Here is a 22,038-nt window from a genome sequence, read left to right as displayed (position 1 = left end):
ATATACATGTGGATATGTGTGTATAAAATTATAATTCAGAGCAGCCTTACGAGCTAATGTGACTAACAAAAGAATTGATAATACAAAGAATTAGAAAAGTAGCAGATTCTATCTAGTGATCTTCAAAACTATTTTAGGAAATTTATTATTTTTATATATCAAGTTTAGCACTATACTGGCCACCCATTAGGCGCTCAACTTTTGTTGAATGAATGACAGATTAAGTATCTTAATTTTTAAGAATCAGCCCCTGGTGGCAAAGCTGTATCTTTGAATCACTGTAGTCTGTGATTAAGTTGGAGAACACACGTACCATTTGTTTAAAAATAAGTAGTTTTTTAGTACATTTCAGAAAGGTGGGGATTTATAATCAACAAAAATGCTTGCTGTGATTCGAAAGAGATGAGTCAGTATGGTAGAAATCTTTGGAGAAAATAAGATTCCCCCAAGGAGCATGCATTTGATTTAATTGAAAAAAATAGTATTTTATCTAGAATAAAATTATGAATATTATACATCTTTATGCATCAGCACACTAGATAATCTGTTGGTAGGTTCAAGAACAAATGTTTCCTTATAATAATGTTGTGAAAAGATTGTTAGAAGAGGCTTTAATGTTACTGAAATATATTTAGGAATGGTTTTAGGCTGTCCTTACATTCAGATGTTTTTCCATGCTCAGTTTAAATACCAAAATTTTGTCTGCCTAGGTGGGTGACCCTATTGGTTTCTGATAAATTAGCCTGTTGTTTTTTTTTTTTTTTTTCTAGTTCTCTGAAAAAGTAAATTGCAAATTATGTTACTACCATGGTAGCATTCCTTCTACAAACGTATCATGTGTAGGCATTTGCTAGTCTCTTGGGAAACCATAATACTATGGTATAGCCCCTCATCTAAAGGAGTTCAAGGCTGTAGAGGAGATAGCTGTATAGTCAAATATTTACCAAATGGTGTCTGTATGCTCAAAGATACATGCCTAAGTACATATTAAACATAATTGTAAAGGAGTTTTAATGGCAGCTATTATGTTATGTGATGCATGCCTCATTTAAGGTGTGTGCAAGATATATTTCTTCATAGAACAGGGAGTGAATTCTCAGAGAATTCTCAGAAATTCACTGGAGATTTCAAGAGGAGAAGGTAAGGCAGGGATAGAGGTGTCCCAAGCAGAATGAACCAGGGATGGAAATAGAGTGGTTTTAAGTATATTGCAGCTTCATCTTGGACTCCAGGCAAGGCATTTGATTATGAAAACATAGGTTGCCTCTGTGGTTCAGACTCCTTAGGAACCTAAGACCTTTTCCAGTTTGTTTTTCCAGGATATGCATTGCTCTTTATCTTCTGGGATTTTTATTAGCCTACAGTTTACTTGCTATTTCCAGTGGTTTTGATGAAAGGTCTTGTAATACAAAGATAGCATCAAAGTAAATGAGAAGGAAAAAATAGCATTCATGTGTTATTTAAAGTAGTGGTTCCCAAACATTAATGGCAATCGGAATCAACTGTAGGGCTTGTTAAAGCACTGATTGCTAGGCCCCACCCACAGAGTTTCTAATTGAGGAGGTCTGGCCTGGGGCTCAAGAATTTACGTTTCTAACAGATTCCAGGTGATGCTGATGCTATTGTTTGGGGAACTGCAGGCTGAAAACCAGGGACCTGAAGTAATTGATATGGACTTCTCTCTTGCACAGAGAGGAACCTATCGCTGTCTATTTCCAAAATTTCTTTTTGTTCTTTCTCACTGAATTCGTCAGAGAATGGTAAAGGTTTTTGTGTTACTTAGTAACACATACAGATACATATGTTATACCTAACATGTATAGTTACTTGGTAACATATATAGTAAGACAGGAAGATGAAAATAAATTGTCATTTCTGTCCAAACACCATCTCTTAGCACCTTTTTAGCACTAAGATTTTGATTGTGTATGGTCAGTTTGGCTTAACATCATATTGCCTTTATAAGTTTATTTAAAAATCATAATAATCTGTAATGAAAAGAATCTGAAGATGAAATATACTCACCTTTATTATCTTTTTCTTAAAATAATAGTTACTTTACTATACAAAATAAGCATTTAATCTGCCATATTTTGAACAAATTTGCTCAGAATTTCTAAAAAAAAAAAAAAGCAAACAGGCACCATATACATGATTCAGTAAATGTAAACTGCTCTTTTGTTTCCAATGTAAGAACATTAAAGATTACATATTGCCCGGTATTGTAAAAGTATAGAAGGTAATTGAAAGCTAATTTTCTTAGAAAATTTTGTTGTAATCTTTACATAGTTTTTTCTTCAGAGATGTTGTAATTGTGTTAGACATAGCTGTAGGAAATTCACTCATCCTGGCTACACTTGTAGAGGAATACAGAAAAGGTTGGGTTGGCATATGCGGGATGCTTAGAAGTGAACCCTGCTTCCCTCTAATATTCCCTGTGTAATATCTCTCCAGTACATCTCCTTATGCTGACTGAAATAAAACCAGTTTGTGTAGACTTATCATGAGGCCTGGGTTATCATTTACAAGGAATGGAAGGTGTCTCTGGATTCTTCCTTTTTACTCTTCCTGACGGAAGATTTCTCTAGACATGAAAGGCATTGTTTATACAATGGTGCATTCATTTGACCATTTTGCTTACATATTCCATTTGTGTGAGTGTGCATGTGTTAGCCTGGACTTAGGGAAATTTTCTTGTGGAAGGGAAAACGTGAATGCAGTCTTCATGGCTGAGTGAACTGGGGAGAGTTTGCCAGACCAAGTAAAGTGCCTAAGGAAAGGTACAGAGGTAAGAAGCCCCTGTATGCACCACAAAATTCAAGCATTTTGTTCTGGACTGGGAGATTTGAGGCCATATATGGTAAAGGTGAGGCAAGAGAGAGAGAGGGAAAGCCCGTTTCCCCTTCTCTTCTATTCACTAATTTTCTCCTTATTGAAAGGTGCTTATTAAAGCACTGGGTTGGGCACAGGGGTGTGAAAAGGATCTCAAGAGGTGACTGTCCCCTCCACATATAGAATGGTTAAGAAACAACGCAGAGCAATAGGAGATTAAGACCCTAAATGAGTGGTACAGTCAGTAAGTGATTATGAATGTCACTGTCATGTTGTTACAGCATTTGGAAGAGATCTTCTTGAATGTGATGTAGGACCAGGGGCCTGAGTAGGACATGCTAGAGGTTAGGGCATTACTGTTAAATTAGAGGAGGGGAGGGAAATTTAGTGACTGTTGCCACAGTGTAAGTTCCTTCTGTTCTTAGAGGGAATCGTATGCAAGTCAGTAGAATTATGGGATGGAGGATTTAAGTCATTTCTTCAGGGTTAAATGTTGAGAAAGATATGGACCCTCTCCAGCAGGTGCAGGTATGTGTATATACATAACATTTTGCCTGAATTTCAAGAATTTTAGAGCTTTCCTGAAGTCCAGCCATGTCCCCTAATCCGGAACCTTGATTTACATGAGGTCAGTTAGGATATTGTCAGTGTAAGTTCCCTTGGGTTAAAGGAACCCAAGGTAGGGAGGTGGGTAAACCATGTGCTATGAAGTCAGTCACCCGGTCAGGCCAAACCCCCCCGGGGAGCATGGAATCTGTGGAGTGTGGTAGGGGGTGAGAGGGATGATGGTGAATCCTTTTTGGCAGTTATATCTGAATTTTCTCTCTCGGGTTTTGCTCATTTTGTAGAAGGAGAAAGACTCGTCTTTCAACTCTGTGTCCCCCTTCATTCTCCATGCACTCTTCCTTTTCACAAGTAAATGTTCTGACAGAATACATTCCTTCTTCCGTTCATCCTTTTACTTTCTTTACTTTTACTTCCACCACACAGGAGCCACCCTCACCAGCCTTGCTAGTGACAGTCTCATGGTCAAACTGAGGGTCACTTTTCAGTATTTCTCTTCCTTTATTTCCCTGCTGGGTTTGATACAGTTGACTCCTCCCACCTTATGAAATTCCAGCCTTGGCCCCACTTGGCAGCACCCTCTTGCCCTTTCCTTTCTCTCTGGCTGTGGCTTCTCTCCTTCCTCTTTGGAGCCCCTTCCTTTACCTGAACTGTATGTGCTAGGTTCAGATGTGGCCATATTCTCCTGGATCCTGCACTCTCATAGGGTGGCCCCTGTTTCTGGACCTGAGCTTCAGCTGCCGCATATGTAGAAACAAATACCACCTCTACATTTTTTCTCAATTTTAGCCAAAATCTGTCTCTCAAGCTCTGTATCCAGATATCACCATGCTTATCAGAGGTTTCACACTAGATATTTTCTTGCTAACTCAGTGTATCAAAAAGTGTACTTGGGATTTTTCTCTACTCTGTGTCCCACTCCAAGTGAAAATGGTATTTCCTTATTTATTCTTTCAGTAGATATTTACTGTTTGTAGATCTACTGTTGTAGATATTTACTGTGTGCCTTGCAGAATTCCCTGTTAAGGGAACCAGAGAACTGGGAGTCACTCTACATTTCACCTTCTTCCTGATCCCTTATCTCTACATATCTCAAAGTCAACATAGTATCCTTAATATCTCTCCTATCTACCCCCTACTTCCTAGTCTTGCCATTCATCTTTCTTTCAAGTATATTTTGAACATTTACTATTTAGAAAGCATGGTGAATAAAATCTACCTCTGTCCTGTTCCTGTGCGATTTATATTCAAGTGTGGAAGCATAATAATTATTTAAATTGCAATAAGTGGAATGAAAGAGAGGAACAGTGTGTTAAAGCTCATAAAAAAGAAAATTCAACCTGAGGTGGGTTAAGGAAAGATTTTATTTAGAAAAGGATATTTAAGCTGATCTTTTAAGGAGGAAAAATGAAAATATCACGTATAAGAACTAACATTTGAATAGTGTTTGCTCGGGGCACCTGAGTAACTCAGTGGATTAAGCATCCAACTTTGGCTCAGGTCATGATCTCACAGTTTGTGGGTTTGAGCCCCCTGTAGGGCTCTGTGCTGACAGCTCAGAGCCTACAGCCTGCTTCGGATTCTGTGTCTCCCTCTCTCTATGCCCCTCCCCTGCTCACACTCTGTCTCTCAAAAATAAATAATAAATAGTGTTTGCTATATGCAAGGTACTGTCCTAAGAAACGTCACATATATGAATTACGTTAGTCTTATGACCCTTTGAGGTAGGTTTTGTTGTTATTGCCATTTTACAGAAGGGAAATCTGAAAGGTTATATAATTTGGGCCAAGATCACACAGCTAGTAGGTAATAGAGCTGTGACTTAAACCCACGTAGTCTGATTCCAGAATCTGTTTTCTCAACTTCTATGTTGCTTCTTAGTGTGGACTCTTTTGAGGATCAGAGTTGGGAGGAGAGTGTTGAGGCAAAGGGGACACTATATGTGAATGTTTGAGTGCTTAGAGGGCTTGGTATGAGAGGAAAGCCTTGTAGTCCAGTCCAGACTTGGTTCCTTATTCTTAGATCTGTGGGCAGCCATGGAAAGGTTATAAGAAGAGGAGATTTGGACTTAGGCATTCTTTATTTCTTTCCTGGATTACTGTAGAAGCAATGGAGGGTATGGTGTTTTATTCTTCTATTCTAAGGTACTATTTACAGTAAGATACTGTCAAATTAAAGATTGCTTTCTAGGAGAAAACTATAATAAAATTACATTTACTTTTGTTTTCAGACCAAAATTTGTTTGTAAGCCAGAAATAGCAAATATCTATCTAAATAACAATGTAAGACTTCATCAGCTACATGTGATGTTAGCATATGAAATATCCAAGGAGTCTGATAAATTATACTGGGCAGTCTATAGTTTTCCTCGGTATTCTGCAGTTATGAAAGAAATCAGAGTGATACAACACTTCCCATAACTAGTTCTTGTGATCTTAGTTTTCCTTCTGTATCTCTCCTAGAGTTTTAATATATTGATATTAAATATATTGATTTAATATATTGATAATATAACTTATACTGAGCAATCAGTTTGCATCTGAAGCAGAACTAGAATGAGTAGAAATAGGATGCAAAATGATATCTTTTAGGGGCCATGGAAGAGAGAATGGATACTAAAAAAATCTAAGGAGTTATTAAAGTGAGTTTTCTTAATCCATTTTTTCTATTCTTTTTACCTTGCTCATAATTGTTGGTAGATTTTTTTTACACTTCATGAAGGAAATTGGATTAATAATCCTATTTCCCACTTGAATAGTACTATTTTCCTGTCCTCTGTATACTTAGAGAACACTAGTGACTTTTTGCAAACAAAAATAACATTATTTCAAAAAATATATTTAACCATATGACCCAGCAATTCCACTCCTAGGTATATGCCCAAGAAAATTGAAAACAGATAAACAGAAACTTGCACATTAATGTTTGTAGCAGTATTATAATAGCCCGAAAGTGTAAACAACCCAAATGTTTATCATTTGATGAATGGATAAACAAAATGTGGTATAGCCATACAATGGAATATTTAGCCATAAAAGGTAATGAAGTACAGATACATGTTACAACATAAATGAGTCTTGGAAATACTATGCTTAAGTAAAAGAAGTGACACGCAAAAGGCCACTTATTTATGATTCCATTTATATGGAATATCCAGAGTAGATTTACCATAGAGACAGCAGCTTAGTGGTTGACAGAGGCTAGGGGTAAGGGAATGGTGAGTGATTGCTAATGGGTACAGGCTTTCTTTTTGAAGTGATAAAAATATTCTAGAATTAGATAGTGGTGATGGTTGTACAACTTTGTGAATATGCTAATAACCACTGAATTATATACTTTAAAAGAGTAAATGTGAGTTTTATTCTTATCTTTATCTTTATCTCAGTTTTGAAAAAAGTATTCATGTGGGGAGCAAAACAAAAGTAACTGAGAATCTGTAAAGCAGTGTTAAGGGTTGCCATAATATACATTCATTCCAGTTAAGGCCAAATAAGGGAAATCTCTACGTAGTCATTTCTTTCTTAACATTAGGGTATAAACTAAAAAAGGACATGGGGGGCGCCTGGATGGCGCAGTCGGTTAAGCGTCCGACTTCAGCCAGGTCACGATCTCGCGGTCCGTGAGTTCGAGCCCCGCGTCGGGCTCTGGGCTGATGGCTCGGAGCCTGGAGCCTGTTTCCGATTCTGTGTCTCCCTCTCTCTCTGCCCCTCCCCCGTTCATGCTCTGTCTCTCTCTGTCCCAAAAATAAATTAAAAAAAAAAAAAAAAAAGTTGAAAAAAAAAATTTAATAAAAAAAAAAAAAAAAAAGGACATGGTACTTCCAAAATATAAGCAATGTAGACATGAGAACAAGACCTGTTTTAAATGAGAAGCTTTGGTTGTTGGTATGGCTTTTACCTGGTTGTAACTAGAAATATCCGTATGTTCTTGGTAGCTCGACATTTAGCTATACACAGCTGAATTAACAGATGCCTGAAATCAACAATGAGAAATAGCATGCATATTTTTTTTAATGGATAAAATACCTACTTTGATCCAGCTCCAACTTCTTGTCTATTCCTGCCCATAGAATAGCACACTTGTCAGCTCTGGGTTCAGCCTTGGACAGAAAAAGGAGTTATAGTGGCAAATGTTGGCAGTACCTGCCTTGTTTATACAATATACAGTATACATAGAGTCTCAGCCAGCAGCAGAGAAAATTTAAGTCTATAGAGTTGTAACCTGTAACACCAGATTAATGTAACCTGGTGCTTTAAGCGTACATACAGTTCATATAACTCATTGCCTTTTTTGTTGTTGTTAATTTCATACTTCCCAAACTACCTCATTATTATCATCAATTGGCTTTCAGAGTAGATCTGTCAACAGGGAGAAAGTGTGCTGACCATAGAAACCTAAAGTATAATCATAGCTATTACGGTTATTTCTCATGACTTGACAAATCCTATAGATCCATCTTCAGTGTGCACATTTTCCAGATTTCAGAGCTGCTGAATTCTGAAGACCATTGGGCATGAACCAGTGGACCATTGGGCATGAACCACTGTAACAAATGCTACCTTGGTAAACCTGTTAGAAGGCAGTCTGTTAGAAGGCAGCCTTTGACCATCACAGCTAGCATCTCTCTACTCCAGTGATGTATGGCAGCCAAACATAGAATGGGCCTTTCTGCCTAAGAATTTTCCTTGGCATTTTGAATCTTTTAAGCTGCCTGTTGATTAATGGTGAAAAACACAAGTTTTTTAAAGGATAAACCGATGCTGTAGGTAAACCTTGAGGTAATTCAAGGCTTGGAAACAGATTTGTGTATTAATAAATTCTGAACCTAACTAAAAAAGGCAGTACCCTTCTAACACTGTAGGACTCTGGTCATTATGCTGCCTTCCCCTTATCACTCAGCTTTGTGGTTTACTCGGTCATCTATTGATTTTATGTGTCACAGGTGGTAGTATATTCTTTACTGAATGAGGTTATAATTACATGATGTATTTAGATTCTACTGAGGTAGCCCTCTTATGAGAATCGATCCTTTTTTTAAAATCCTGGTTATTATGTCATCTGGATATGTACTTTTAAAAAGAGTCCACTGATCATTGTTATTTAAAATGATCTTTTTCTGTTTTCTTAATTGAATTGATCTGATTTTTTTCTGAAGTAAAACTCAAATTTTTTTTTCTGAAGTTATACCTTCTACTCCAGGAAATATGAGAGGAATATATTCCATAGAGTCAAATCCCAAGACATAAGTTGATGTGGTTTTTTTGTTGTTTTTCTCCATCAGGGTTGCCCGTTTGTCCTGAGCTGGTGAGGGAGCACATCCCTAAAACCAAGGATGTGGGACACTTTTTATCTGTCACTGGGACAGTGATTCGAACAAGTGTGGTGAAGATCCTGGAGTTTGAGCGGGATTACATGTGTAACAAATGCAAGCATGTATTTGTGGTCAAGGCTGACTTTGAGCTGTACTATACCTTCTGCCGGCCGTCCTCCTGTCCCAGCTCGGAAAGCTGTGATTCTTCAAAATTCACTTGCCTCTCAGGCTTATCTTCATCTCCAACCAGGTGTAGAGATTATCAGGAAATCAAAATTCAAGAACAGGTAAATGATCAAAGAAATGAGAGAAATCACAATTTTGAAGAAGGTTTTTTTTTTTTTTTTTTCAGCAGTGGTCAAATTACCAAGAGTGGGGAACACATGAAGGATTACAAATGAGATTTGTGTCATCACACAGTATGGTTGCACATGTACCAGGATATAGTCTTTAGAGACCATGCAGTAATCATCTCTGTATAGAGAGCATTGGCATATGGCACCCAAACATGAGAATGGCCCTTTCTGCCTAGGAATTTTCTTTGGCATTTTGTAGCTTTTAAGCTGCCTGTTGATTAATGGTGAAAACATAAGTTTTTTAAAGGGTAAAACGATGTTGTAGGTAAACCTTGAGGTAATTCAAGGCTTGGAAACAGATTTGTGTGTTAATAAATTCTGAACCTAACTAAAAAAGGCAGTAGCCTTCTAACACTGTAGGACTCTGGTCATTATGCTGCCTTCCCTTTATCACTCAGCTTTGTGGTTTACTCGGTCATCTGTTGATTTTATGTGTCGCAGGTGGTAGTATATTTAACATAATTAATAATTATATTAAAATTAAGGGAATATTTAAGAAGTTCAAACTAGTTGTATTTAAGGGATAGGAGAAAAATTAAATGGTTTTAAGTGGTTGTTAAACATTGGAGTATTCAGGATTTGAGGTTTAGGCCCAATTTTATTTGCTGTGTCAAATGAGGTATATATACATAGACACTCTTTAATATGGGACAGTGTGCCAGGTTTTCCTTGCCGCTGAAACACAAAGGTATATTCAGTGTCAAGGATTCAAACTCCTGTCTTTCTATATACCATTCTTAACATGTGACCTCTATTAGGGTTCTCTATAATCTAAGATGGTAGTTACAACTCTTTCACCACTGTATACTAGACAGCAGGAAAAGGGAGGGACGGGCAACAGCATGAGCCAAGTCTCCATTCTAGTAGTCCTCTTTGAAGTCTAAGGCATGCCCACTCATTTCATTGGCCAGAGCTTAGCCATATGACCATATTCCATGTGCAGGGGAGCCTAGGAAATAGTCTTTTTACTGGGTACATACCCATGTGAAATAAAACCAGGGTTCTGTCACTAAGGAATGATCAGAGGAACAGAGTGATTTGCCCAGGTCTTAGGACTAAAGGTCAGGAAAGAACTGCATGTGTTTTGTAGGTAAATAACTTTGGTATTATGTTTAATAGGTGGAGCATGTGTTTATTTTGAGCATTCACAAGGTAGATTATATTTGGAGATATTTTCCATATTGGTGTTTTTATTTTACTCTAGTGAGTTTATAAACAGATAGTAGGTACAATTTTCAAGAAAACTTTATAAATCCCCATCACAATTAAATTATATGATAATACCAGGGAAATAGAAACAGTAATTCAAGAACTGCTAGGCTTCTGAATACTTAGCATGTATTTAAGCATACTTAGTATGTGTCTCCTTTTCCTTGCTAGGTTCAAAGGCTATCTGTTGGAAGTATTCCACGATCTATGAAGGTTATCCTGGAAGATGACCTAGTAGACAGTTGTAAATCTGGTAAGAATTTTTGCTGGCTTTTATAAGAGGTCCTAAAATACTGACTAGGAAAAAGCCATTTTTTATTTTCACCTGAACACTGTGAAGTTCAGTGTGGAGGCTTAATTGCTCACCTTGAGAACAGAAACTGGCATGGAGGTGGGAGGTGATACACAGCAGGAAAGAAGCTATAGCTTAGTCCAGTCCAGCCACTGTTTTATAAATGAAGAATCTGACTTGCCCAAGGTCACATGGAGAGTTAAGTGGCAGAACTAGAACATGAACCCAGATCTACTGACTTTTCGTCCAGGAGTCTCTTCAGCACATCCTTGCTTAACAGTAGCAAATTGTAGTGGCTTTAGTGGATCAGACAGTATGACTCTGTCAGATACTACTGTACTCTTACTGGTATCTAGAAGAAAGGAGGTGATTGTTCCTCTCTCCTCTGTGCTGGTGACACCACAGTAGGAGTCACATTGATTTTGTCCTCTGAGGGTTCTCAGTGTTTCCGTTGGCCACTTGCCCAAATTGAGAAGGAATTTGAAACCATGCTGAAAGAACTGTGGGTGTTTAGCATGAGGAAGCCTTAGGAAGGACATGACAGCTCACTTTTCGTTAATTGGAAAGCTGTCATACAGAAATAGAATTATAGTTAGAGGAGATTAATACTGAGTTTGAGTAGTCTGAAGCTCCAGGAAGGTAGATTTTATCAGACGATGGTTTCTTTTCTCAGCGACAGTCAAGCAGAGGGTGTACAGCATCTGTTAGTGACTTAGGCCTCATGATGGCCATTGATCTGGATGATCTGAAGTGTTCCAGGCAAATCAAAGACAACCTCAGAGCTATTCTGGAAATTGGAGGACTTCACAGGGGTTGTTGTGATGTCATTCTTGGTTATATTTTGATCTTGAGGCTAACCAGACAGCTCCTAAGCTCTTTTTTGCCCCATCTGAAATCATCTTGCCCCTCTTATTCTGCTCAATGGGGAGCCTGGGAAGAATCAAACTTAAAAGTATTAGTGGGAGGGCAAGGATTAATATTGGCCCACATGTGTAGAATGGAAGTGTTCTACATTAAAATTTAAAATGACTGTATTTACAAAAAAAAAATGGTAGGGAAGAGTTTTATTGGAAAAATTAAGATGTTAGGTTTTGTAAGTCAGTATTGCTCGAGAGAGTAAATATTATTTTCTGTAGTAACCACATTTAAGTATCATGAGATGTTCTTAATAAAATTTGATATGTTTTTTTTAAACAAATGTATTATTCTACATATGTAATGCAAAAAGAAAGAAGGAGAATAAAGGGGATTGTTTTCAGCTGTTAGTAGGGGCTAGGGCTGTAAAATTTACATGGCCCTGTCAGCTAAAGGTAGAGATCTCAGAAGCAGACTGCATTCAAATGTATAATCTAACAGTTTTAATCAAAACCTTTTTCTCTAACCGAAGTAACTGACGTTTTCCGTATTTTGGCACCAGTATCCTTATCTATCCTATTCCCTCACTGTCTCTTCTTCCCAGAACTGACAGGCACTAAAAACTCTAGTATACAGTTTAAAAGTCTTTTGGACTTACAGACTTTCAATCTCAAAAAAAGGTTGTCCTAGTCAGCTTCTCTGAGGCTTCTCCTTCCAGCCCTAGAAAAGGCAGGTGGCAACCTGTCTCCCTAAAAGTCAGCAGCTCTGCTCCCTACACACATTCCTAGGCCTTGACCAGACTTTTGCCTGTGAGAACGGCACAAGATTATTCTTTCTCTTTCCTCTTCTTATTCCAAATAACTTAAAAACTGTTGCTTTTACTGTTTGCCTAGCGATTTCCACTTGCTATTTGACATTTAAGTTACATTGAAAGTGGGCCAAAAAATGGAAATGGTTGGTAAACCTTAGCCTGGTGTCAAAAATTGTTTCTTGATTCACCTCAACATTCCCTGTTTTAAGTATTTCCTGTTCTCACTCATACCTTAATCTTACTCACCCTTAATCTCAATAGAAAACATATAACACAAGTGTATCCCCTGGACAGAAACAAGTATATCTGACCTCTTATTCCACATCCTTGTTCTCCCCTACCAGACAGATCAGAAGTGCTTCATTTCTGCAAATTCCACCATTTCTCTTTTTCTTTAACCCTAGATATCTCCAGATGCTTCATGTATAAAATATTTACTGAACTGCCGTTTCATTAAAATTATAAGGCAAACACTATGGAAATAGAAGAGTTCAGTATCTAGAGTCAAGAATAATTCTTTATTGGGGCACCTGGGTGGCCCAGTCGGTTAAGTGTCTGACTCTTGATTTCGGCTCAGGTCATGATCTCACAGTTTGTGAGTTTAAGTCCCGTGTCAGGCTCCATACCTACAATGCAGAGGAGACTGTTTGGGATATTCTCTCTCCCTCTCTCTCCACGCCCCATCCCAAAATAAATAAATAAATACTTTAAAAACCCTCTTTAAAAAAAAATAAGATGTTTTCATGCAGTTCATCTAAACTGAATTCTTTCTGCCCTGAAAAAACCTGAAGCTATTTTTCTTTCACATGTCACTAACAATAATGGATGGAAGCAGTCTATCAGCAGCTCTTTTTTCATTTATCCATAGCTACAAATCTCTGTGGGAATGAAAAGATATATGGCATAATCCTTGCCCTTGAGGAATTTACAGTCTGGTTGGGAACCTCAGATTGACACATGCAGAGTAATAAAGTTGGAGTTTGTGTCCTGAGAACTGCCAGTGCAGTGGGAGGTCAGACATGGGTCTGGTTGGGGGTGGCTGCAGTGGGAAATAAGCTGCAGAAGACAGAGCGGTACAAAGAGCTGGGATTATAGAAAGTAAGAGCTTGAGCCTCCTGACAATAACAGTGTTTGTAATTTTTATTGTGGGAAAACTTAAGTATAATAACAAGGTTTCGTATAATAATAGCTAATATTTGCCAGTTGAGCACTTCCTGTATTCTAGATATTGTATGAAGTAATTTATAAACGTTATCTAACTTAATTTTCACTGTTGTTCTGAGATATAAATGTAACTATTCCCATTTTTCTAGGTCAAAATATAGGCTCAGCAAAGTTAGGTAATTTGCCCAAGGACGTAGCCAGTGAGTGGTGGAGCTGGGATTTGAATCCAAATTGGGTAAAATCAGTGCTCTTGGCCGTTCTTCAGTATTCCACATTTTCCACATTGTCACTGCTTAGTGAAATCAGGTTACTTACGGGTGCGGTATCTAAAAGTTAAGTTCCTTGTTTGACTAATTTAGAAACAACCTAAGCATAATCTATTAAAATGACCACAGTAAAGGACTGTTCCAAGTGCTCGTACAAAGTTGCCCCAGTCGTTTTCATCTAAAAATTGAGGGCAGACAGTATAGTAAATGATCGTTTTTTGACTGGGTTTGAAAAACATCCAAGCCGTGGTTTAGGAAGGCTCTTGAAAACGTGTTTTCACCATTTATTATGAAGTTGCCTTTGGCTAGAAATATGCTCTCTATTCTGTAATTGCTGCTACCAGTTCCATGCATTTAGCATTTACAGAACATTTTTCTTCAGAAAATCAAAAGCTCTGCAGATTACACATTGAAATTTAGAGAGTAAAAGGCATTTTGCATGAGCAAATACCGTATATTTGACACAGGCTTAGATATGAAGACTTGCCAGTTAGTTCAGAGACACTATTTGTTGAGCAAGTTATAAATACCACCAGATTGGTTTGGGGTATGTCCAACATCTTATATTCAACAAGATTTTGAGGACTAGGATTATCTTCTATTCTTCTGGTCCCCTTTTCTGCAGTACCAGAATACTGAATTCCAACCATTCATTCATGTATACCTGTTAATTGATGCATTGAATTGTATGTAATAATCCAGATGTCAGTGTTTGGAGAATGTGCCTATAAACTACCCAAGGCTGTTAGGAATATCTGTAAAAGTTTAATATTCTTCTCACCAGGAATGGGAGAGTTTCCTCAGGTGGGAAGGAACCAACCAAGAAAGAATAAGCAGGGTTGTATCTTGTGTTTTCATAGTTTAGGGAAAAGGGCTTTGAAGTGTAACAGTAATTTCCTCATTTCTTAGTTCGTTCTTTTTTTAAGTCAGTAAGTAAAATACTAATTAATATGGTAAGTAAAAATTAGTATCTAGGAAATTAAAGCTAGTGTCAGTTATCACAAGATTGTCTCCTTTCCTGACACCAGATTGATGATAGTTTCACCTTTTAGCTGCAGTTCCCACCTGTTCTTTAAATGAGAACTATATGGTTAGGGATTCTGAGAAGATGAACATTTTGCCCAATATAATGATGAATAAATCATCCAGTAAACTGTTTTCCCAGTGAAGGGTAATAATTTGGTGTGATTATTGTGTAGCAGATTCACAAAAAGAAAAATGCTCACTTTAGCTTTTAGCTGTGCAGATACAAGTGCCTGTAAAAAAAAAAAAAAAAAAAAAAAGAAAAAGAAAAAAGTACGAAATCTGTGGTGTTCTTTTGGCTTCAAATTGTTTTCTGGACGAGTGTTTACCACTCTAAACTTGGTAGGAAAGTGGTTTATTTCTTTCTCTTTTTAAAAAATTTTTATTTATATTGAAAGAGAGTGGGGGAAAAGAGAACATCCTAAGCAGGCTTTACGCTCAGCAGGGGCTCAATACAGTGCTAGAACTCGGGACTGTGAGATCGTGACCTAAGCCAAAATCAAAAGTTGGTCGGACACTTAACCAACTGAGAGTGGTTAACCCAAGAGTGGTTTATTTCTTATTTCTGGTTGTCATGCAAGTCTGTGCCCAGCAAGCAGTGTGGTACTACTGGACTTTGCTGCTACATGGTGCTCTTTCCTAGGCGATGACCTCACTATTTATGGAGTCGTAATGCAACGGTGGAAGCCCTTCCAGCAAGATGTACGCTGTGAAGTGGAGATAGTCCTGAAAGCCAATTATGTCCAAGTAAATAATGAGCAGTCTACAGGGATCATCATGGATGAGGAGGTCCAAAAGGAATTTGAAGATTTTTGGGAATCCTATAAGAGTGATCCCTTTGCAGGTTTGTGATTAAGGGTATAAAGCTGATAATTATTAATGGCATTTCATTCAGTAGTTAAATATAAAGTCTGTGGTCAGGAGGCAGCCTTACATGCTGCATAACTCAATGGGTGAATTCAAAGGGTAGTAGCATTCGTCAGTACTTCTAGCTATAATTTCCCTTTGAGCTCTTTTCTCGTGTAGTCTTTTCTATTTAGAGATCTTCCTGGAAAATCAAGGCTGAGTTAATTACAAAAAATTTTCCGTTTCTATTCTTTCAGACATCTCTTATACTGCCAGTTTTCTCCCTTTTTCACCAAATACACAGTTCCTCCTTAAGTAGGCAAAACTCACTTTATTATGAACCCTCATCCTAATAAAGCCTTATTTCTTTTCTGATGTACCTTAGATAATTAAGACAACTTCATGCTATTTTAGCTGAAGATTTTTAAATATGCATTAAGTAGAAAGAGATGATGAGAGATAGAAAGATGCAAAAATAAGCTTTGTCATCACTGTAAACACTTATGACTGTGACGTTAAAATATAATTACATAGACTAAAACATCACACAAGCCTTTGGGTTCATAGAGTATTTTTTATTTAAAAATTCCAAAAGTATAAAACACCAATTAAACCTTCAAATGTCTGTTTGCATTCTTCCTTGGAGGCATCTTCTGAGAAAAATAAACTGAAGCCAGTGATAGACTATTTCTAATAAACTTCACCTCAAATCTCATACATATTGATTACTTTATTCTTAAGTCACATACTGGACAGATACCATTTCACAAAATAGAATTCTTATTTGCCTAACTTTAGGCAGTTTGCTTTTGTTTTGTGGGATGATTTTTTTTTTTGCTTCTGCATATAGCATGTAATGTAGTGGCTCCTGATCATTCTTTTACTGGATCTGTACAGAAAGAACTTAAATTCTCCACATTGTGGCTTTAGGAAGCAAGCCCTATAAGAAGTATTTTTAAATGAATTTTTTAAATTTGAAATGGTTTCTTAGGATCAGGTCCTTAAAAAATCCGTAACTCTTTCTTGGACCACAGTCATTTCTTATTAATCGCAGTGCCACAGCTCAGCTCTTCCTGTAACAGTGAAGGAAGGGCATCATACAGCGCTCTATAACCAGACCATGAGAAGTGATTTGTGCTGGTGATTAAAGAGTCTATTTCAACCAGAAAGTTATGGATATACAATTTATTTACTAGATAAGAGGAAGAAGTAAATATAATGACCTTGTGAGAAACGGAAGACAGAAAATGAGGCAACTTTTTTTTTTTAGTCTGAATGGATTCTGCTTAGTTTCCTAAGTACCAGTACACTGTATTTTACCATTTCAAAGTGTATGTGTGCTAGTTGAGGGCATGAAGAGAGGGAAGTGTATCCAGAAGGGTGTCTTCATTTTGCTAAAGCCAAAGATTCCCTCGGAGGTGGATCTGCTTCATTAAGACCTCATACTGTGGGTATGGTCTAGGAGGAGCTGAAGGCTTTATTCTAGTCTATAGTAACTTCAGGGATCCTCAGAGCCTGGTGCTTAGATGCTGGGTAGAAACCAAGATATAGGGATTGGGGTCTCTGGGGCCCAAGCTGAGGTGACTCCGTTATCTTAGATCTAAGAGGTTCTCTTCATCAGGGTAATGGAGAGCCATACCACAAGAGTGGGGTAATTAGCTGTAGACACACTATTAACATGGTCTAGAACCAGAAATTTGGGAGGGAGATAGGTTTGCAGGTAGTATTCACTCTAATCAATTTTCTTCCATGATTCAGCCATGGGAGCATCTATTGCCATGATTCAAGGAACTTCAGGCAACAAATTTAAGGGAATCGTTCTTTCCCTTTATTTTTCTCTGGTACTTCAGACCTGCCTTTATAGTATACCTTTTGTGTTAACTACATTGTGAGGAAATCTTGAGATCAGAAATAAGCACAAATAATACAGGTAATATAATAGTTTAACAGTTAAGTGTGTCAGGCGTTGTTTGTGTGCTATACACTTGCTGATTCCTTTGATCCTCAACACTTCTATGAGATACCATTATCATCTCCATTTTACAGGTAAGGAATAGAAGCAGAGAGGTTAAGAAACTTGCCCAGGTCAGATGGGTAGTAAGTAATAGCACTGGGATGTGAATCCAGGCATTTGACCCCAGAGCCTGTGCTCCTCACCACTGGGATAGGTTTTGCATCAGCACATCAATCACCGAATCCACATTTATTCAGAAGTGGCACTTTAGGTTTTGGTGTAGGAGTCTCCCAGGTCAGTTTGCCTGCTCCGAAACCTACCTGTTGGGGCTATTCCTTCTTCCTTTGTATGTGTAATCTCTAGATTCTGGTCAGAATTTACCTATATGCTGTAAGGTCTTGTTTGCTTAGATCTCAAACCTTCCTTCATCTTTTTTCTCTGGGTTTTCTACCTCAGGAAAGGGAGGAATTCCCTCTAGCAGTTAATGAGCCCCCTTCCAGGATTTACTAATTCTGTTTTCTGATCCCCATTTTACTAAAAGGTTTTCTTTCTTCACCATTCCTGCCATCCCAGGTCATATCACCCTACCTTAATTGCCACTGGATCAATTTTGATATGTTACAAAAAGCGGCCTTTGTGTATAGGGCCATAAATTGTGGAGGAAGCCCCTTTCCTCTCCCTTCATGCTTTGGCAGAAAAGCTTCGGAAACTGGAATAATCAGCTAAAGGAGTACTTACACAATTATTTTCCTCGTCAGAAGACCTACCTCTGAAACATGAGTACAAACATGGAAATCCTGAAACATACATATTAGCTCCAGCCTGTATACATACAGCGTACCATCACGGTAGTGAATTCCACACAAGACAAGCTGAGGACAAGCTTGTTAGGATGTCATAGGTTCTGAGAGCCCCTGCTGGTTGATTATGCCAGTCATCAAATAACATACCTACTTTACTTATAGGTGGGATAGGCAGATTCTCAGATTTGGTGTTTTGACATTTCTCAAAACAGAAACTCAAATGTGATATTCTTTTATTTAAAGCACATGATCAGGAGAATCCAAGACTTCCGGCTTGAGTTGCTAGAATTATAGTTTATAATGATCTTTTAAATACTCTGATATCCTTATTCTAGGTAAAACAGACTTTACCAAACTTTTCAGAGTAAATGCTGAATTGACTTCTAGGGTGGATTGATTTTACTTCTCTTACACCTCTGCAGAAGCTCCATGAGCCCCAGGTACTTCTTGTATTTAAAGATTACTGGCTCCTACAATCTGACTTCTTGTTTGAGTTCAAGTACCTTCATTTTATTTAGGCAGTGGAGTAGTTTTACTCAAATTACTACACAGAAAGTGTAGTCGTATTTTAAAGGGATAATGTTGGCTTAATAAGGGAGTAAAGGAGATTCCTTTCTGTCCCTTGCAAAGTATGACAAATTTATGGAAACTTAAGCTATGAAAATAAAAAGGAATGAAAAGCAGACTTTTCATATCATGGCATTAGTAAAAGAAGGCATTTTACAACCAAATCAAAGTTATTCACTCCTTTTAGGCATTTGGAAATGGTCCTCATGGATCATTTTAGATGGCAGAGTATGTTCATAGGAAGTTGGAAGGGAAATTTCAGATGGGGCTTCTTGAAAACTGTTGGTAATACTGATCTTACTGCCTTTCCTAGGAAGGAATGAAATATTGGCCAGCTTGTGCCCTCAAGTTTTTGGGATGTATCTAGTGAAGCTTGCTGTGGCCATGGTGCTGGCTGGTGGGATTCAAAGGACTGATGCTACAGGAACACGGGTCAGAGGTTAGTACCTACTTAAAACGGAGAAATATTAATACATACAAGGTGAGAAGCTAGAATTTTTCTTTGAATAAAAATTGCTTGTTGAGCTTTATTTTCTAACCATAATCTTTCAACCCTAATGACAGTCAGTTGTCTGACTATCTAATACTTCGTCGCCAGTATCTGTATATCAAAAGGTAATTTCTAGAATTCCAAAGACTAAAAGAAATCTTTTAAGTTTTTTTGATGAATATATATTTTTGCTCTAACCTATAAGGGTGCCACAAAATAAAATCTTTACATTTTGATTACTGTGTTTTCATTGGATCCCCAGTCTTTCTTCAAGAGGAAAAGATTAGAAATAATGCTTTTTAATATCTCCAAGTCAGTGTCTCTCCATCTGTGACTGTCAGTGTGTTTCTCTCAGACTGCTGCTTACAATCATCTGCCTGCTGGTTCCCCTTCTGCCGGTAGGTAGCAAATGTGCAGTCTGCCCTGAGGTGCTGCTGGAGGTCACACGTTCAAGCAAAGATTACTCTAAGTATATAATTATGTTCAAATGGCAAAAAGCTCTTTTGCAGCTAACACATTTAACTGACCTGAATCTGGCATAGAGTAGGTGTATTATGGCCCTCACATAGGCCACATGAGAGTCATAATAACCAAAGACTAAAAGGACATTGTTCATATATAAGGCCATTAATAAGAATTCTAAAACCACATGGTACAATATAGGATAGTATAATAACGTGTGTATGTATTCTATGTTTTGATCACCTACTATTTGCAAGGCACTCTGCTAAATGTGGAGCTTAAATAGGGAGTTTCCTATTAATATATTTAGGAAACACTTGAATATTTCTGAATAAATTTTTTTGATCACTGAGACAGTACATACCACAGGGTAGTCACATATTCATTTATGTTACATTTGAAAATAAGTACTTTGAGATATTAAGTTATTAAAATTTTCATTAAAGGAAAACATCTTCACTTAACTGTTGTAATCATAAGTGATACTTACAAAGCACTTATAAAGTCTTGAACACTTAAAAATACTTAAATAAAAATGGAATAAAATACCTGTATGGCTTGTATGGAAAGATTTAATCGAGTAGTTTGTTATTTAAAAATAGATTAAATAAAATCAGCAGCTTTAGAAGCCAAAAATGTCTTAAATGTCAAACATACGCCTAAACATCTGGAAATAGCACAAAGTCTATTAATTTAGATATTAAATGTCACATTCAGAAATCACTTAAAGATTATTTTATGATAGTTAACCTAATTTTTAAGGATATCTAGTTAAATCCTTCCTTAAATGACCTTAAGTATACAGCAAAAACATAAAATACAAATCACGATGGCATTCCAAGTGGGCTATTTTCCTTTTGATTAATTATACTTATTCATGGGTCCTTTCATAGAAATTTAAAACTTTATTAACTTTTTTCTAGGTGAATCTCATCTTTTATTGGTTGGGGATCCTGGCACAGGGAAATCTCAATTCCTCAAGTATGCAGCAAAGATTACACCGAGATCTGTGCTCACAACAGGGATTGGATCTACTAGTGCAGGTATTTTACTTGACAATTTCAATTAGTTTAACCTTATTACAGATGCTAACACAGTGGGTTTTTTCTTATGAAAAAGTACCTTAAGTAGGATAAATTTCAAGCTAATTCTTGAGTTACTGCCCAAAATGGAAATATGTAGCAGTACTTTTGTAGCTCTGAGAAGATATTTTAAAAGCTCCACCTTCACTTAAAGTTATTTTCCTAAAATTCATCCCATGTATCTTTTTGCATCTGAGTTTTGAAAGATCCTATTTGATTGGGGGGAAAAAAAACACAACATTGAGATAAATGGGAGAAATCTCACTTTACAAAAGTAGATCAGTGGCATAGAGCTTGAGGCATTTTTGTGCTCTTAGATCTCATGGGCAACAGTAGCTCCTACTGAAAATTCTTAGGTAGGAAATTTGTCTTAATATGTGGAAAGCATACTTTCATCATTACAACATGGAGCTTCACTCATGTTATAATGATTCTTCAACAAGTACATACAAAAGTTTTTTCAGATAGAATGTCAAGATTTGATTATAAAGTAACTTTAGGAAAAATTTTTTAAAATGTTTTGATGCCATTTTGTATTTTATACTGTTTTGATTTAGGAAATAGCTTTCCTGTCCTTCTGTTATAGGCTCTTGGTTTCACACATTTTACAATATTATTTGCTACCTGTTAAGGGAAGCCTAATGTCCATGGTCTGTGCTGAAATTTCTTAGGAGAAATTATACTATAAAACTTATCATAAAGCAGCAAAAGCTGTTTTAATGGTCCTACATAATGAGAGCCCCATTCTAAGGGGCTCTCAGATTTTGAAATATAACTGATTAGTACATTAAGCATTGATGAGAAGGGATCTGTAAATTGAGAGGCATAAACAAGGTGCAGCATACTGGAAAGGGTAGTAAGCAAGAATATATAAAGAACACTTTATGTGCATTTAAAACTTCCTATGACCCGGTGTTCTAGAATCCTGTATAAAATGATATCAATAACAAACAAATAAAAGTGTTTGCCAAGTAATTATGTGGAATGTTTCCTAAGTTAATTGTATAGAGTACCAAGAAATGAGTCCAAGCTATCTGCTAGGCTACTAGTAATTTCAGAATATTTGGACAGTTTTCAAGTGAATGGCTGCTGCTTCACACTACACTAGCACTTTTCCCTCTTTTATTATTATTATTTTTAATATTTGTTTA

General features: G+C 37.1%; 1 protein-coding gene across 1 annotated transcript in view; it reads left to right on the top strand.

Moving 5' to 3' along the window:
* Positions 1 to 22,038, top strand: part of MCM9 (minichromosome maintenance 9 homologous recombination repair factor) — a 111,285-nt gene that overhangs the window by 4,109 nt on the left and 85,138 nt on the right. Inside the window, exons 3-7 of the mRNA XM_049654250.1 lie at positions 8,678 to 8,994; positions 10,444 to 10,525; positions 15,327 to 15,527; positions 19,167 to 19,292; positions 20,729 to 20,848. Of these exons, the coding sequence (XP_049510207.1) occupies positions 8,678 to 8,994; positions 10,444 to 10,525; positions 15,327 to 15,527; positions 19,167 to 19,292; positions 20,729 to 20,848 (846 nt within the window). The remainder of the gene's footprint in view (positions 1 to 8,677; positions 8,995 to 10,443; positions 10,526 to 15,326; positions 15,528 to 19,166; positions 19,293 to 20,728; positions 20,849 to 22,038) is intronic.

This window comes from Panthera uncia (assembly GCF_023721935.1).
Source record: "Panthera uncia isolate 11264 chromosome B2 unlocalized genomic scaffold, Puncia_PCG_1.0 HiC_scaffold_24, whole genome shotgun sequence".
In the NCBI taxonomy this organism is placed as follows: Eukaryota; Metazoa; Chordata; class Mammalia; order Carnivora; family Felidae; genus Panthera; species Panthera uncia.
Note: the sequence above shows the minus strand (reverse complement) of the source record. Positions and strands in the feature narration are given on the sequence as shown.